Below are 18,406 nucleotides of genomic sequence, written 5' to 3' on the forward strand. Positions count from 1 at the left end.
GACCTCAGATGGCCCACCGTCTAAATATCATCAACCATACCTTATTAATAACAAGCAAAAAAAAAATGCATCTATAAATCATTGATAAACAAATTAATGTTATTCTGATTGGAAAGTTCATCACATCTCAATGTACAATTTGATATTTTGGCATTATTTTTAAGTTGAAAATAATCTTTTTAAAGAAATGAACTGTGCAAATTTGGCTATTTAAAAGAAAGCTAGACTTGAAATGAACATCAGTCTTGTCAAATACTGCTGAAACACATGAATTGGTTTCGTGACATTTCTTGTTCATTAAAAAAATGGCACTGCAGAGGTTTATATTTGTTTCTCTAACCGTTGTTTTGACATTAGTTGTTTTATTCCATAAAGGTAAGTAGAATATATGTGACAATATAATTATATACAAAAAAAATCTTTAACTCTTCATGATTGGGATTCAAATGCGAAATTTAACCATAACAAAACGTATGAAATATTCAAGCATTTGCCATTAAATGTTGGAGATGCCAGTCAAGTGGGAAAATGTCTGAGTTTTGTAAAGATCCATTTGTTGAAAGCAATATCACTGCGGCGCAAAAACGTTGGATATACGTGGATTGCCCTCAAAATTCTAACCAAAGAAGCGCTTGCAAAAAAATTATTCAGCTCGGTAAGGCGATTTATTTTTAATTTTAAGCATTATCATAAAATCCCTATTGCCTTGCAGTGAATGATAAGGTTGTGATTTCACGATCGTGTCACTTCGAACCAGTGAATGCATTGGAAAATGATTGTATGAATGAAACAACACCCTCATATGTGAAGACACAATTTTGCAAGAGCTGTTTAACTGATGGATGTAACGGTGGTGCTATGAACGTGGATTTTGAAAATGAGTACACAACTGTTGCAAGTGAAAATACTATTGATGATTAGCAGCACTCAAATATTGTCGACTATAACGAAAACAATACAAAAAATATATATATTTCTGATGCAGCCAGTTCCAAGCAAAGGAATTACACACATGACCATTTCGCACATCTGATTATAAATAAAATGTAATTCTTTACAGAGTATGTCATTAGATTTGTCTATTAATTTACATGCAAAATGACAATTCAAATGAGTTTCATGAGATTAATCTTTTCAATTTTTTTTATCATTTTTTGTACGCTATTGATTGAAATATATTCGAAAACATATAATTTGTTTTCATAAATGGCTTCTTATGTATTGTTTTCTTTCTATTCTGGATGAAATTGATTGCATGCAATAAATGCTCTAATTCCTCCATCCTGAATCCATCAACTAATTAAATTGAAAATGTAAAAATTCTTCAAGAAATCGAAATGTTAAATGGAAATTATATACATTTGATGACCATCCATATATACCATCCCAACAACATGTTCGTTAGCATTATTCATTTGATGACGTTGATACCCGATAAAAACCGTTGCTATGACGCTTTGATTCGCCGTTTTTTGTTTATGTTTACTTCATAGTCGGCGTCAAAACACTTCAGTGTGAACTTTGAAAGGAGCGTTTTTAGATTGAAATTAAAATGGTTGACCACTTCAAAAATATTTTTAAGTTCGATTTTCCCTTGGATCGATACGATAATGATCCATTCTTGAAAAATCCTCTCATGAAACTGAAGATAAACACATCCAAACGAATGAAACATAAGCGTCGAACAAAAGTCGTAAGTATAGAACAAAATCCACTTTTCTGTCATCAAAATCATGTTAATTCGTTTTGTTTTTAGGATCGTAAGAGATTTATGTTTGATCCATTTCGTGAAATCAATGCCAATTTTGAACGACTTCCAAAAGTGTATTATATAGTCCAACTACGGAATGCAGTTGCCAACACACCAATACCTGATATGCCGGTGCGCATTCGGAAGAAAATCATTAATCCAACGCAGAACCGATTTCGACTGAAGTGTTCGAATGTGATTAAGAATTATATGAATGATGTGGAAAAGCATTATTTAGAAACGATTAAGGCGTTTAATGTTAGGCGTTTCATGAAACCGCTCAACGGAAATGAAATGGCTGATGATAAGAGTGACTCGTTCAAATTCAAACATGCTGGACGAACAGAACATTACGGAAAGTTCCTTCGATATCGAAAACAGTTGAAGGATAAACTATTCATCCCATTTCAATTCATTCGATTCATAGTGCATTCATCGTATCAGAGTTTTCCGAGTGTCCTAAACAATTACGGAGGTTACAAAAAAACCAAAAGTGGAATTTGCATCTGGCTCATACTAATCGAATTTGAAACTGCAGCCCAACGTGATTTAGAGAATAATTCAATTTTTCTGCGTGAAGAATGGTATCCGAAAATAGTTCAAATCATTTTGAAACATTACCGTAAGCGGACTTTTGCCGCTCATTTGTGGCCACGGATGTTGAACTGTGCCAAAGGTCTGATAAATCGACAAATAACCGAAATTAAAATCAATACGTTCGAGCATATATTCGATGTGCTAAACACTCGTGCAAATATGCCACCGATAAAATTCTATGCAACCTGCAGTAATGGTCGTATCGAATTGCACCCAAGTTTCAGAGAATTACGAAATACGTTCCATCGAGTATTCAAAAACATTGCTGCCATAGCAACGAAATTTCCGCCGCTTGAACCGTTAATCGATCGTGTCGCATTCATAACAAATTCAAATGATACCTATTTGAAAATCGACATCGGAGACATAACATTCAATCAACTATTGGAGCGCTTGGATGTGGCACTAGAAAAAGCATATGCACCCGTTTTGAATTATGTTGATACGCTGGCGAATGAATATTATGATTTATTTAGTGACGAAACGCGTTTGGATTTGGACCATTTTTTAAGTGAACCAAAACACATTGACAGTTATTTTGGGAAAATCGCCTTTTTCCGGCAATTCATTGAAAAACTGCAGAAAACCGTTCAAAATCAACTATTCGATCATGCTATGATTAATCAGAGTAAGGCGCTGGTGGGTTTACGAACGATTGCACAAGATTATATCAATGAAATTATTGATAAAATCACTGAAGACCACAAAAATGATTGTCAGAGAATTTGCGATTGGTTTTCGAATGTTCAGAAGCGTGCACTTGAAGCACCAAAATCCACTGAAACTTTATTGGCCAACGGAGAATTCATGTTGCAAATGAAGAATAAAAAAATTGCTGAAATTCGCGAACACATACAGAAAAATATGCAGGTAGCTTATACTTTATCACATTTGAGTTTTTCATCTTTGTCAACATTTTCAATGGCTCTGTTCTTATGTTTCGAATGTTTCCAGATCAGCGGTCGATTGATCGATTTAAGAGAGTTTGATGAAGAGCATTTCAATTTACAAATCGAAACCATTCATTGGTTGCATAATATTCAAGACATTTTCGAGCAAAATTCATCGCAGTTCGAAATTTACAAGAATCAATTCGAAGAGCATTTGAGCATCGTGACGAAAAAATTAACGCAAAACATTGATGAGTTAATACCGAAATTAGCCATTATCGATGATATGTACGACACAGAGAAATTGCATGACTATTTTGCGACACTGGAAGACTATACCGAGCAAATCAAGTGCTTTGAAGACTACATAAAGTGGATAAATAAAGAGGAAAAATTGTTTAAACTGCCTGTTTCACAGTATCCGATTGTCGAATCACTGACAAATTTCTTGACTCCATTCACACAGCTCATCAAGTAAGTGCTTAAAATTGAATGATATTACTTTTTTTTTCTTTTTGACCGAGAATTAAAATCAAAATTTAGACTCTGTATCGAATGGCTGCGGTATTACCACATTTGGATGGATGGCCCTTTTGAGTATCTTGATCGAGTGACCATTGAGAATCTCGTGCAGACCTACACCAAAGAGTTTGAAGCCACACAAAAATACTACCGAAATCGAATAAAAGCTGATATGCTCGGAAATCCAGTGTTAAAATTTCGGGTAAACCATTTCTTTTGAAAATGAATATCGCAGCATAGTCTTTTTTATATTATAAATGTAAACAGGGTCAAACCGAAGATCCTGATCCCGAGAAACACCCGGTGCCGTTGAGATTGTGCAGCAAAATGATCGAATGGATTAACGGTTTTCAAATTGGCGTCAGTATTGTTCAAATCATGTGTAATCCAGCCTTGAGAGACCGGCATTGGGTGGAAATGTCAGAAATAGCAGGTTAGAAAAATGACAACTTTTCTTCAAAGAAACAACTTGATCATTAACAAATACCACAGGTTTCGATTTAACTCCCGATGCTGGGACATCGTTGAGAAAAATCACCAAGTATGGAATTGACCATTTATTGACGAGTTTTGAAATCATTAGCATCGGAGCCAATAAAGAATTGAAACTGCAAATGGATCTAGCAGATATGCTGAAGCAATGGGAAACCATCGAATTTCCAATAACAGTGTACAAAGATACGGATATCAAAGTATTGGGAAACATTGAAGACATTCAGGTGATGAACTGATTATGTTTTCTCATTCTTTTTTTTTCGAATAAATCCAAATTGATGATTAATCAAAACAAATACATTTTCTGAATCGGTAACACTATTTTGCTCTTAGGTGCTTCTCGATGACCATATAATCAAAACACTAGCAATGCGTGGATCAGCATTTGTAAAGCCCTGTGAACATGAAGTTCGGAAATGGTATGAAAAACTTCTTCGAGTCTCTCAAATCTTCGAAGAATGGATGAAAGTTCAAACAAACTGGTTATATTTGTTACCGATTTTGTCATCCAAGGATATTTCAGTGGAAATGCCAAATGAAGAGCGCCTGTTTTCAAGAGTTAATGATATTTATTGCAAATACATTGAGGTATTGAAGAGAAAACAGTAAAATTGATCAAACATTTCCTTAAAATTGAATACCATTTTAGATGTCCATAAAAGAACCGATCGTTATGAAAATGACTGAGGCGGAGCAACTATTGGAAGATTTGAAATCAGCAAACGAAATGCTTGATGAAATCAAAAGTGGAGTCAACGCATTCCTTGAGCGTAAACGTCTTTACTTTTCGAGATTCTTCTTTTTATCGAACCATGAAATGCTTCAAATATTGTCAGAGACAAAAAATCCACAAAACATTCAGCCATTCTTGTGCAAATGTTTCAATGGAATTAATCAATTGCAAATGGATGAGTCTGGGAATATCGATGCAATGATAAGTTCAATGAACGAGAGTGTTGCCTTTGCGAATCGTATCTTAATCTCAGAAACTGGAGGCAGTGTCGAAAAGTGGTTGCATAGTGTAGAGAACGAAATGTATTTGGCTGTTCGAAATGAAGTTATCAATGGATATGCGGATTATGTGACATCAGAAAGACTGGACTGGGCGTTAAATTGGTCGCAAATGATAGTTTTGGTTATAGCAAGTATTTTTTGGACCAGTGACATTCACACATCTCTTCTGCAACAAAATCGGGATCTTTTGAACAGCGTTCATGCGGAAATCAATTCCAATTTAGACGAAATAACCGAAGCAATCCGATCGCCAGAAATCACCAATTTGAATCGAATCACCTTGAAATCGTTGTGCATACAAGATATTTCGAGGCGAGATATCACCAGCAAACTGATATCGAACAAGAACAGTGATATAGACGATTTCGAATGGATTGCCCAATTGAGATATTATTGGATTGAAAAAAAAGTCGTGATGAAGATTTTGAATGCAACAATTTCTTATGGCTACGAATATTTAGGGAATTTTCAACGGGTCGTAATGACACCGCTCACAGAACGCTGTTACAGAACAATTCTATTGGCATTTCAACATCAATTGAATGCTTCGATTGAAGGACCAACCGCTACAGGCAAATCTGAAACAATCAAAGACTTGGCAAAGGCATTGGCTATTCAATTGAAAGTGTTTGACTGTACACCTGATTTAGATTATCGATCAATTTCAAGATTTTTAAAAGGGATCGCTACAAGCGGAGCATGGATATGTCTTGAAGACTTTAACCGTATTGCAGTGACGACAATTTCGGTTGTATCACAACAAATGCGTTCCATACAAATGGCATTAAGGAAACAACTGCCAAAATTTAAGCTGGACGGGGTGGAATTGAAACTTAATCCACAGTGCAACATATGCATCATGTCAAACCCATTGGATGCAACTCGCTCGAAAATGTAAGACCAACTACATAATTGGGCGGTTGAGAATAACTCTATGGCTTCGTATAACTCTCAATTGATAAATGCGTTATTTTTTTTCAGACCAAATAATTTGAAAACACTTTTTCGGCCGGTCACCATGATGCAACCAGATACCTATCAAATTGCAGAAATTTCTTTGTATGCAAATGGTTTTAAAAACGCCAAATCAATCGCTAGAAAAATAGTAAAACTCTATAGAATATGCTCGGAGATTTTGCCACCTGAAGTTCATTATGATTTTGGTAGAAGCAAAGAATTTCATTTTTAAACTAAGATTCCTTTGAAAAAAAGTGTTGATCATTCGTTTTAGGTCTTCGAGGGTTGAAAATATCACTCCGCGTCTCTGCCAATCGACTGTTAACGCAAATCAATGAAACGGAAGAAAATAATATCTATCAATCATTGTTAGATGTAAATCTTCCCAAAATTAATCCACAAGATATACCACTCTTCAAAAGTATTATCAATGATTTGTTTCCGAATGCCAATCCTAAAGAGAAGAACTACGAATGGCTACGAGAAGCATATGAACGAAGATGCAATGAGAAAGATTATCAGCCAGTCGAATCGTTGTACAGTAAGCTTGTTGAATCTTACGAAATGAGCGGTTATAGACAGGGTATCATGCTTATCGGTAATCCATACACTGGAAAATCATTCGTATTGCGAACATTGATCGATGTCATAAAGTCGAAGAACCAACTAGAGAACAACGACATGGATCTTGGTGAGTATAAAAGAAATGATCGGATGTGCGATTGTATACTTTTGCAACTCTAAAGAATTTGTAGTATGACTATTGATGATTGCGTTGATGGTAACTCGATCAAATTTACCTCAATAATTAGATTACATTTGTGAATTCATTGCAATTATATTGATATCTGATTTATGAATTTTAAACACCACTTTCTACTCAAATATTCGACAGAATTCGTGAATCCAAATGCGATTGAGCTGAAACACTTATACGGCGAATATGATCCAATCAATATGGATTGGACAGATGGTGTGATCTCATCAATAATTCGTCGCTTTTCTGATGAAAAAGCGAAAAATTCATACAAATGGATCGTTTTTGACGGCCCAGTTTACTCGGAATGGATAGAGAATTTGAACACGGTACTCGACGACAATCGAAAGTTATGTCTCAGTTCGGGTGAAGTATTGAATTTAACGGAGAACACACTAATTATATTTGAAGTAGAAAGCTTGAGCTTTGCATCTCCATCAACGGTATGAGTGAGCTTAGAATTTCAGTGGCTTTACCAATCACGTCTGTTAAACATTAACGCATCATTCTATTCAGATTTCACGTCTTGGTATAGTGTACTTTGAACCGGATACATTGGAATGGAAAACGTTGGCAAAATGCTGGATGAATTGCTGCAGTCACAAGTGGATAACTGAATGTAGGACGTTCTTGTCTGATATTCTTGATTGGATTTTGCCATTGGTAAATACAAAAATTAAAATTCAAAATAAAGTTGGTTGATTTTTTGGGCTCATTGAATTTGCAGGTATTAAATTACATAGAAAAATATGGAGGGAATGTGCTTGATCCTTTGAAATACAATTTGATCAATACAACATTCAGCATTATCCAAATGGTCATCGATGATGCTATCGAAATCAATGCAGATGACTATCAAAAATTTCTTGTGACTTGGATTCAAGCAGCGACAATGTTCGGCATTGCATGGGGCATTGGAGGGATTTTAAATGATGAATCTCGAAAAAAGTTTGATCAGTTTCATAAGAAAGTGAGTGACTTATAAAAAAACATGAAAAATAACAATGAATGATCTTCAATTTTGTTGATTACGTTTGATTTGTGTTGGAATCTCTTTTGAAGATTTGGTGTAGTCACGATGAATATGCTCCACCGGCAAATATAAAAAGTCGAATTGATATTTCTGTGCCGCTCGAGGGCTGTGTGAATGACTATTATTATGTGTTCAAACAGAAGGGATCGTGGAAATTGTGGGCAGATCTAGTACGACGTCAAGAGCCCGAAGTCAATCAATACGGTGTTCATGTGGCTACAGTTGATTCGGCTCGATATTCTTATTTGACCGAGATGCACGTAAAGGTGAATTTAAAATTGAACCGATGAACAGAACACATTTCGTTCAAAAGAAAATGGAAATACATAATGAGTAACTTATATTTCAGTACGGGAAGCATGTGATACTGGTGGGTCCATCGGCCACTGGGAAAACGTATATGATGCAAAATATGTTGCGGAGTAAAGTTGACGTAAAAAAGGTTTCTCCCGGCCTCATCACCTTCAATAAACGCACGAAATCGAGTGACGTCCATGAGGAACTTCTGAGCAAATTGATTAAATTAAAACGTGGTGTGTATGGTCCACCAGAGGGTATGACTTGTGCCGTGTTTATCGATAACTTGAACATTCCTGAAGGTGAAAACATCGCTTCAAATTCATCGACTGAGCTGCTCAGGCAAATTTTCGATTATGGATATGTTTACGATTTGAAGACCACTTCAAAAATATTCCTAAATAACATTTTGGTGTTGGCAGCGTGTGGTGTACCAGGTGGACGCTGTCGTGATGTTAATGTACGGTTTTTGAATCATTTCAACTGCTTTTCGGTCAATGAATTCACCGAAGAGACTCATTCACGAATAGCTAGCGGCATTCTAATGAATGGCTTCAAAAGAGGAGGTCATGCTGCCGATGTCATAGGAAGTGGAAATCAGATTGTAGCTGCAACAATGCATGTATACGCGGCCATTGTTGAAAAGCTAAAACCAACACCATCCAAACCGCACTATCGTTTCGATATGAGAGACATTCTTCGCGTTTGCAGTGGCTGTTCACTGTTGAGAAAAGAATCGGTAGAAAATAAGAAGATGTTTGCAAAGATATGGTTTCATGAAGCCATGCGCGTTTTCCATGACCGTCTCATCGATTCCACTGAAAAAGATTGGATTTTTTCAATCCTTTCTGAGCAGATCAACGATACGAGTGGCACGTTTAAGGATAATATGGAAATAATTTTCGAATCTTACACCAATGAAAGTGGCATCGTAACGATTGACAGCATAAAAAAACTCTCTTTCGGTTCTTATTTGGACACGGAGACGGACGTTTCGAACCGAAAGTATGAAGAAATTACGAGTTTTGACAAGCTGATAATGGTGGCAAATGTGGCGATGAATGAATACAACGAAACTGAAAAATGTGAATTAAATGTGATTCTATTCACTTATGCGTTGGAGCATTTAAATAGAATTTGCCGAATAATTTCGATGCCTGGTGGAAATGGCTTAATAATTGGAATAATTGATTCGGGTCGACGATCTTTGATTCGTTTGGCATCGATTATTTGCAAACAAAAGCTCTTCGAGCTGAACATAGTGCAAGACTACAGTATCAAGGCATGGAGAGAGGATATAAAATCTGCATTGAAATCAGCCGGTGGAATGGGTCAACAGACTTGCTTATTTTTATCGGAAAGCCAATTGAACGATGCATTTCTGATTGACGTTGACTATTTGCTGAACGCTGGAGATGTGCCAAATCTATGGCCGATTGATGAGAAACAAGAACTACTCGAAATGGTTCGACTAGTTGCACAAGGAGGAAATCGGAACATTGATATAAGTGCCGATGAGGTGTTCTCATTCTTTGTTAACCGTTGCCGACAAAATCTTCATATCATCATTAGTTTCAACTCAGTTGGATCGAAACTTGGAAATTACATCCGCGTCTATCCTTCGTTGATAAACTGCTGCACAATCGATTTATTTGATGCATGGCCAGAAGGTGCTCTAGAAATGATCGCTTCGAAATTCCTGTCAAATCTCGACTTAGCCGAAGAATTGACCGATTCCATCACCAGTGCATGCTTGCATTTTCACACAACGGCCCAAGATGCAGTAAAATCGTATCGAATGGAATCAGACAATAGTTTTTATGTTTCATCAGCGTCATACTTGGAATTGGTGAGGTGCTTCGAACAATTGTTTGTCAAAAAACAAACTGAGATCACCACGGCCAAATTGAGATATGAAAGTGGCTTGAACACATTGCTGCAAGCAGAAAAAGCTGTAGAGAATATGCAAACCGAACTAAATGAACTGGAACCGAAACTTCGAGCCATGGCAATGGACTGCATACAAATGACAACTGAAATTGAACTAAAAACAATTGAAGCGAGCGTCGCCACCGAACAAGTTAAGAGAGATGAATTGGTGGCGAATGAACAGGCTTCAGCGGCGGCAGCTATGGAGGATGAATGTTCAAAAGATTTGGCACAAGCAGTTCCTGTTCTTGAAGATGCTCTTCAAGCGCTGAATACATTGAAACCAGCCGATATTACTTTGGTGAAATCGATGAAAAATCCACCTTCCGCAATTAAACTTGTTATGGCGGCGGTTTGTGTTATGAAAGGAGTGCCTCCGGATCGAATTAACGATGCGGCTAGTGGTAAGATGTTTTTGAATTGAAATATTTTCTAAAAAGGTTCAATTGAATGAAAGCTTAAGAAAATATACTATTTGTGAAATGAATGTTCCTTTCAGGCAAAAAGATAGTCGACTACTGGGGTCCAAGTAAAAGAATACTTGGTGATATGGGATTTCTTCAATCGTTAAAAGGTATAACCGATTGAACTTTTCTTTCAATTTTTCCACATAATTTTTTACATTTGCTCAATTTAGACTATGACAAAGACGACATCAGTTCGGACATAATGAAAAAAATTCGCAAAGATTTCATTCCACACAAGGATTTTCAGCCGCATATTGTTGCAAAAGCGTCTAGTGCCGCTGAAGGACTGTGTAAGTGGATAAAAGCCATCGAAAATTTTGAATCAGTCAATACGGTTGTTTTGCCAAAGAAACTCAAATTAATGAATGCCAAAGAGAACTTGAAAGAGACGCGTAAATTTTTAGCAGAAAAACGTGCTCTTGCAGCAGAACTGGAGGAAAAAGTGTCCGGATTGAATGCTGAATTGGAAAGAACCAACGCGGAGAAAGAGCGTACCGAACGTGAGGTGGCTATGTGTGAACAAAAGCTTCAACGAGCCGAAGCGTTAATCGGTAGTTTGGGCCAAGAGAAAACCAGATGGACGGAGAAGGCCGCTCTTCTACAAAATTCTCTAGATCACCTTCCTGGCGATGTTTTAATTTCGTGTGGAATAATTGCCTACCTCGGTGTATTGCCAGAGCACTATCGTAAGCGCTGCATCATAAAATGGCATGAATTTTGCAAAACCAACGGAATTCCTTGTTCGGAAAAGTTTAGTTTGAGATCATGCTTGGGATACCAAGTGGAGATTCAAGATTGGCTTATGTTCGGATTGGCTGCGGATGAAGTTTCCATTGAAAACGGCATTCTAATGACAAACTCTTGTCGACAATGTTTGTTCTTTGACCCTCAACAGCAAGCCAACAAATGGATCAAACACATGGAAAGTGGAAATCAACTAAAAGTTGTGAAACAATCGGATCCATCGTATTTCAGTGCGCTATTGGATTGCATGCGAGACGGTCACCCTATTTTGATTGAAGACGTTGTGGAGCCGTTGAACATTTGCCTAGAACCAATTTTTAATTATCGAATATCCAAACGGGAAAACACCATTCAACTAAATTCCCAAACAAGTATTGAGATTGCTAATAGTTTTCGTTTGTATTTAACATCAAATGCGACAAACATTACATTTATCGGTGAATACAGCGGAAAACTGAACATAATCAATTTCATTTTCGTATCAAGTGGTTTGGAAGAGAATCTATTGGACATTTTGGTACTAAAAGAGAATCCGTATTTGCGCGAAGAACGTGATGACCTGTTGCATAATAAACTCCAAGATAAAGCGAAATTAATCGAACATGAAAATGAAATTTTATCCGTCATTGCCGAAAGCGAAAATGATATTCTTGAGGATGAAACGGCAATAAAGAGAATGGATGCTTCGAAACATCTTTACATCGAAGTCATTGGCAAACAATCGATTTATGTTGAGGCTGAACGAAAAATTGAAGCATTTCGTGAGAGTTATCGAAAAGTCGCTTCATATTCAGCCATTCTCTACTGTTGTTTGGATCGATTGCGATTCATCAATCCAATGTATCAATTCTCTTTGAATTGGTATCTAATTCTGTACAACTTCTCCATAGAAAAAGCAAATCGATCGAGAGATCTGCAACGTCGAATCGATTTTCTGATAAAATCCATCACCAAAAATTTCTACAATACCATTTGCCGATCGATTTTTGATGTGGATAAGCTTTTGTTCTCATGGATTTTCACAACAAAAGTTCTTATCACGAATGGACAGCTGAAAAAGGAGCAAGTACACTTCTTTGTTACGGGTGAAAACAATTTTGTTGGCCCGCTGCTTGAAAAGCCACACGCAGACTGGATGACCGAGAAAATGTGGAAGGATTTACATAAAATAAGTGATGTAACTAAAAGAGAAGATGTTCTTGTGTCAATCCAGAAAAATATCAACCAATGGAAAATGTATTTCGATGGAAATGATGACAAACTACCATCGAATTTAGTCGATGGGTTCACATCGTACGAAAAACTAATGATAACAAAAATTTTCCACCCTGAGTTCGTTACAAATGCCGTGACTGAATTCATAGCTACGGAAATCGGTACACAATTCGTGAATCCACCACAATTCGATATTCACAAATCCTTCGAAGAATCGAATATTCTCACACCGTTGATTTTTATCCTTTCGCCCGGGACTGATCCAATCGATACGCTTTGGATGTTTGCTGAACGCTTGGGCTATTCACAATCGATGCAAATGATATCACTTGGAGCTGATCAAGGTGATTTCATTGAAAATGCACTGGTCAAAGCACAAAAACAGGGGTCATGGATTTGCATTCAAAATTGCCACTTAAACACTGAATGGCTAGCAAAACTGGAAAATATTTTGAAGAACATGAATTTTTATAATACTACACGTAAGTAGAAAAAAAAAGTGATTCTGAATTTTGATTACATCTAAATTCAGATACTAACTGGGTTTTTTTTTCCTCCTTTTTAGCTTCATTCCGCTTGTGGATGACCAGTGAGCCAACTACAACATTTCCGCTGAATTTAATCCAAAACAGTATAAAAATGACCTACGAAACACCGAAAGGTCTCAAAGCAAATCTCTTGAACTCCTATCAAACAGGCTTATTGAATAGTAATTTCTACGACAGTTGCCCAAAACAAGATAAACTCTTCAAGCAAATGCTTTACTTGCTCACCTTTTTCGATGTGGTTGTACATGAACGAAAGAAATATGGAAGCGTCGGTTGGAATATTGCATATGATTTCAGTGTTAGTGATTTTGCTCAATCGATAAAACAATTACAAATATTTCTGTGTGATCGAAATGCAACGCCATTTAAAACACTGCAATACATAATTAGCCAGTGTTTTTACGGTGGTCGACTTGTTGATGAGTTTGATAAACGCTTATTAAACACGATTTTGTGTGAAATTTTCAACGAGAATGTTCTTGAAGGCCCGCCATACAAAATAAGCTCACTTGATGCCCACACATTGCCATTGCGATATGAACGACGTCTGGTTGTAAAATTCATCGAAGAATCGATTCCTGAGAAATCCAATTGTGAAGTATACGGTCTTCACGCGAATTCCGATTTCATATTCCACTTGAACAACTCCAACGCTTTGTTGTCTTCTATGACTATTGCGATGGCTGTTAAAAACGAAACATCATTGGAAGCGACGACAATCTTAGACAGATTGAACGAAATTAATGAAAAATTACCCAAACCAGTCGATAGAGATCAGTTAAGCAATTTTCGATTCTCATACAAAAGTTCAATGAATACTGTTTTAGCATCCGAAATAAAAATGTTCAACCAATTGCTTAAAATAATCCGTAAAACATGTTACGATTTGCAGCGAGCACTTCAGGGTGAGAAAATATTGAAGTTGGTTGCAGATTTACTAGTTTTTTACCACGAATTTTTATTTTTACATGTTCCTGCAGGAACTATTACAATGACTCCACAATTGAAAAGTGTCTTCGAGAGTATTTCAGCAAATCGTATTCCCGATCAATGGAAAAACATCTCGTATCCAAGCGACAAATGCTTTGCATCCTATCTCAATGACTTTTGCGACCGATTCAAATGGATTCAAAACTGGTGGGCGGCTGATAAAACGCCCAAGACATATTGGCTATCAGCATTTTTCTGGCCGCGTAGCTTTTTAACGGCTATCAAATTGGATTTCGCTCGAAAGCATGATGTGTCATTGGAAGAAGTTACAATTGATTTCACTGTTTTGAATGAAGATAGGTACATTGGATTGCAACTGTTACCCTACACTTATATTCACATTGCTTGAATGATCCATTGAATAATGTATATTGTCTTGAATCTAATGCCCATGAAGGTGTACTGACGTTCCAGAAGACGACGGTGTATCCGTCTACGGTCTTTATTTAGAAGCTGCCCATTGGAATGGATGCTTCATAGATGAACAAATGTTTCATAATCCAATTGAATCATTTCCTATGATTCATCTCAGGGTATGGCAATTGAATAAAATAACCTATGGACATGGATAATAATGTGTGCTTATAATTTTTTCAGCCTATGGAAATGAAAAAGTTCGTAGCTGGCCATCGCTATGAATGTCCCGTGTATTACACACTGAAACGAGGAATCGTAAAGAATGGTTCATTAGTTACGAGAATTTGGTTGCCAGTGAAAGATAATGTGGATTCAACACACTGGATTAAACGAGGCGTCGCGCTTGGCTTCCATAATGACAATTGAATAGTTTAAGGCGTGTCATAGTTTTTTCTCTTTCATCACTTTCTTAATTGAATATGCCCTACGTATTTACTAATGACGACCAATTAATTAATAAATGAAATTATGAATATTTAATATTTTTCATGTATTTTTTTATTTTCATATAGATAGAAGTGCCTCATACATAGTGAACGAATTTTCAACACATGTTTTTTTTTTTATTGAAACGATTCATGTGCCTGTGCAGTGTGCACACACATATGTGTATTTTTCCCACTTTATATCATAATGATTTCAAACTATCAAAACAAAAGCTCATGCTCAATGATATTGCGTATTAAACATTTTTCGTTCATTGTTTGCCCACTTTTTTATCAGTTTTTTTAGTTTGAGTTGGTGGAGCATTCGGGTCAAGTCCAAATTTATGCATTTCCACAGCTATACCGAAAAGGTAATCATAGCACTCGCACCTAAAACGAAAATATGGGAATACATTTAGCAAGTGTGGAAAATTTCTTATGAAATTGTCATTGTGTTCAATTTTAAATGTTAATACTTTTTTATTTATGTGACATTGGCTAATTTGTCAACAAAATTTATACTCACTGTGTTTTGGCTTTCTGCCATGTCTCTCCCCAGACATATATGCCGTGCCGACGAACTAAGATTGCAGTCGATCCCGGATATTCTTTCATTGTTTCGTTCATACGGTTCTCGAGATCCTTTTCGAATGGAGTATTTTCGATGATTGGCACAACTAGCTCTTCGTCATAACGTAAATAGCGGCCCAGTTTGTGATCATAAATACCCTTATTGGAAATGAAAATTAAAATTATCAGAAATTAACAATTTCATTGCGGTGCGAGATTCAAGTATATGTCCAGTAATTTTTTTTTTCCTACCTTGATCATTTCCAAATAAGTGCAACGAAATTCTTTGCCCGGCCACAGGAGTGTTGCCATCACAGCGTTTGGTGAGTGTGTGTGAATGACTGCTCCGGCACGTCGCTGACGATATGGCAACATGAACAATGGAGTACATTGACTCTTCTTCAATCTAAAAATAAAAGCGATTTAATGGAATCATGTGTTCTAAGTACAAAATCCAATACACACTTTTTATATTCGGGCGGCACTTGAATGTCATCACCTTCAATATTTTGGATAAAGAGATCTTCTGGTAAAATCCGCTCTTTCTGAACGCCCGAAGGAGCTATGTAGATTTCATCACTGCAAGCAGAAGAAAGCATAAAAATTAAGGCGCTATTGGGATTATCCATAAACAATCGCTTTGATAAACATAATGGAAATTTCAATGTAGGTATATTTTGAGACCAAGTTTCTTGTCTTCAACATTTTTCGGGCACAAAATCAAAGTCAAGTGTAAGTAGCTTGAACATCTGGGTGAATTTAATTGGTCCAGTGTTTATTGCTCCATAAAAGATTTTTATTGCTTTATAAGAGATTCTACAAGACATTCCAGGAAAACCAATCTATGCATGTTGCGTCGTGAGCTTGTTTAGTGCAATGCGGCAAAATCATTCGAATAATGAAGTAAAAAAAATTACGATTTTCGCTGTTGCTGACACTGTGGTTGCAACACCGCAGTGAAAATGCTTATGGTGAAATTTAATTAGTGTTTCAATGTTGTGTGATAGGTTTTAATAATAATGCGCTGTCACTAATCAAATACAGCAATCAGTCTGCAGCATCACACGAGAATGTGGTTGCAACAAGAGGCGACCAAAAAGCATAATAATTTATCATAAATTTGCCATGGTGGAAATTTAATCGTATCGCTGTTTTGAGTGGTGAAATAAGTGCACTTGGAAAATTGCAATGCATTCATGGTCGTGACAACAAAGCAAAACCGAACACTCAACCCAGAAAATAATTGCGAACACAAAGCGTGTAGTATGTGTGTGTATGTATGTGGAACGCCGAGAGATGCCTGTACACCGGACGGATTGTTGGCAAACTTTTTTAATTACATCTTTGGTATATCAAACTCGTCTACAATACACCAAGCAAAACAGTTTCCCTTCAGATTTTTAAACGAAACGAAATAACGTAAAAATTGCGATTCAGTCATTTTTAACCAAATCAATTCTAACACTGCAAACACCAGGGATATTTTGAAGTGAAAATGAATGTCACTTTTCATCCATGGTTTTATTTCGAATTTCATGTGAATTGATTTCGGTTTTAAGCATAATTGAGTTTTTATTGGCCGAAACAAATGTGAAGTATTTCCACACGAGGAATTTCAATTTTGTGTTCGATACAATTACTTGAATGTAACGAAAAAACGTTATCAACAACTGATAAGTTAAGAAGATTACAAATCCATCTTTTTTTTCAAATTCATAGCACTTTGACGCTATGCTAGAATTTTTGCACAACTTTTACTTTCATAGTGGACGCTTATTTTAAACTGACGCATTGATAAAGTCAAAGAAAAAAGACAAATAGTACAGCGGTCGACGGTAGTTTCAAAAAAGAAATATTTGACTTACTCAAGTTTGATGGAAATGCCGCCTCCTGTCCCAGTAACCCATCCCAGATTATAAAATTGTTTGCATAGCTCGGGTATCAACTTCCTTGGATGTTCCTAAGTAAAAGCATAAAGTGTTAATTCAGATCGAATGCAACGGTGCAGTTATAGTAAAATGATGATTTCTGAACTTTAACCGATATTATTTAGTTGCCTTGATTTGAGTATTCATCTATTTATTTGAACTCTGATTATTATTCAAAAATATTAACTTTTCAAATAGTTAATTTGAACTGAAAATATTTTCAAAATTTCTATTTTGTTCATGAAAAATTCTTTGCAAATTCTTTTATGGAAAAAAAAGTTTATATAAATTTTAAATTAAAATTTTCCTAAGAAAGAGCTCATTTTATTGTTCTTATATTTTTTATAGAAAACAAAAGAGTGCACACCTCAGATAAATCCTGATAAATCGACATGATTGAAACACAATTCGTTCTGAACTGATCAAATAGTGGGCAAAGACTGATGAGACGTTGCTGAATTTCGTTATCACTTCGCTATCAGCCGTACACAAAGTGGTCGATAAGAGTCATGCAATTTTAATTGTAGTTCATGTATTGCATACAAGCTACCGTTGACTGAATATATACTTTGACTTATCTACGCTGCTGCTGAATATTTTCCACCTTACAATTTTCCAAACAAATTGATGGGCATGTGGTGAAGAGTCCTGTTTTTTTGTTTCACTACCCTTATCTAGCTGATGAAGGAATATTTATCTTACAAAAAGATGAAATTTCTTTCTGTCAAAACGTGTGACGTCGAAAAATTAACCAAATTCAAATTTTCTCTACATATAAACGAGAACCGAAAATTTGCCGACTCGGCGATTCATTTCTTTCAAAACAAACACATAAATACAAAAACAAACTACGGGCAGAGT

The 18,406-nt window shown here is 36.2% G+C and overlaps 3 protein-coding genes across 3 annotated transcripts; 2 read left to right on the top strand and 1 right to left on the bottom strand.

Moving 5' to 3' along the window:
* The first annotated feature begins 219 nt into the window (after positions 1-219).
* Positions 220-1,210, top strand: LOC129569232 (uncharacterized). Its single transcript, XM_055447888.1, has 3 exons — positions 220-375; positions 488-655; positions 713-1,210. The coding sequence occupies exons 1-3, from the start codon at positions 306-308 to the stop codon at positions 919-921; spliced, it is 447 nt and encodes a 148-aa protein (XP_055303863.1). The 5' UTR covers positions 220-305; the 3' UTR covers positions 922-1,210.
* A 342-nt stretch (positions 1,211-1,552) lies between these two features.
* Positions 1,553-15,059, top strand: LOC129569291 (dynein axonemal heavy chain 12). The gene is made up of 21 exons (XM_055448023.1): positions 1,553-1,693; positions 1,757-3,217; positions 3,302-3,711; positions 3,781-3,961; positions 4,027-4,192; positions 4,252-4,478; positions 4,588-4,842; positions 4,904-6,162; positions 6,250-6,431; positions 6,500-6,916; positions 7,121-7,425; positions 7,499-7,645; positions 7,710-7,952; positions 8,045-8,281; positions 8,365-10,645; positions 10,741-10,815; positions 10,879-13,149; positions 13,233-14,120; positions 14,196-14,505; positions 14,603-14,738; positions 14,803-15,059. Exons 1-21 carry the CDS (start codon positions 1,553-1,555, stop codon positions 14,986-14,988), a joined length of 11,778 nt encoding a protein of 3,925 aa, XP_055303998.1. The 3' UTR covers positions 14,989-15,059.
* A 38-nt stretch (positions 15,060-15,097) lies between these two features.
* On the bottom strand, positions 15,098-18,372 carry LOC129569228 (probable methylthioribulose-1-phosphate dehydratase). Its single transcript, XM_055447884.1, has 6 exons — positions 17,913-18,372; positions 17,483-17,577; positions 16,083-16,196; positions 15,870-16,023; positions 15,574-15,776; positions 15,098-15,437 (listed from the first exon to the last, which is right to left on the bottom strand). The coding sequence occupies exons 1-6, from the start codon at positions 17,937-17,939 to the stop codon at positions 15,320-15,322; spliced, it is 711 nt and encodes a 236-aa protein (XP_055303859.1). The 5' UTR covers positions 17,940-18,372; the 3' UTR covers positions 15,098-15,319.
* Between the last annotated feature and the right edge of the window lie 34 nt (positions 18,373-18,406).

The sequence above is a fragment of the Sitodiplosis mosellana genome, unplaced genomic scaffold (assembly GCF_009176505.1).
Source record: "Sitodiplosis mosellana isolate CC-2019 unplaced genomic scaffold, AAFC_SMos_1.0 Smas_scaffold_30, whole genome shotgun sequence".
In the NCBI taxonomy this organism is placed as follows: Eukaryota; Metazoa; Arthropoda; class Insecta; order Diptera; family Cecidomyiidae; genus Sitodiplosis; species Sitodiplosis mosellana.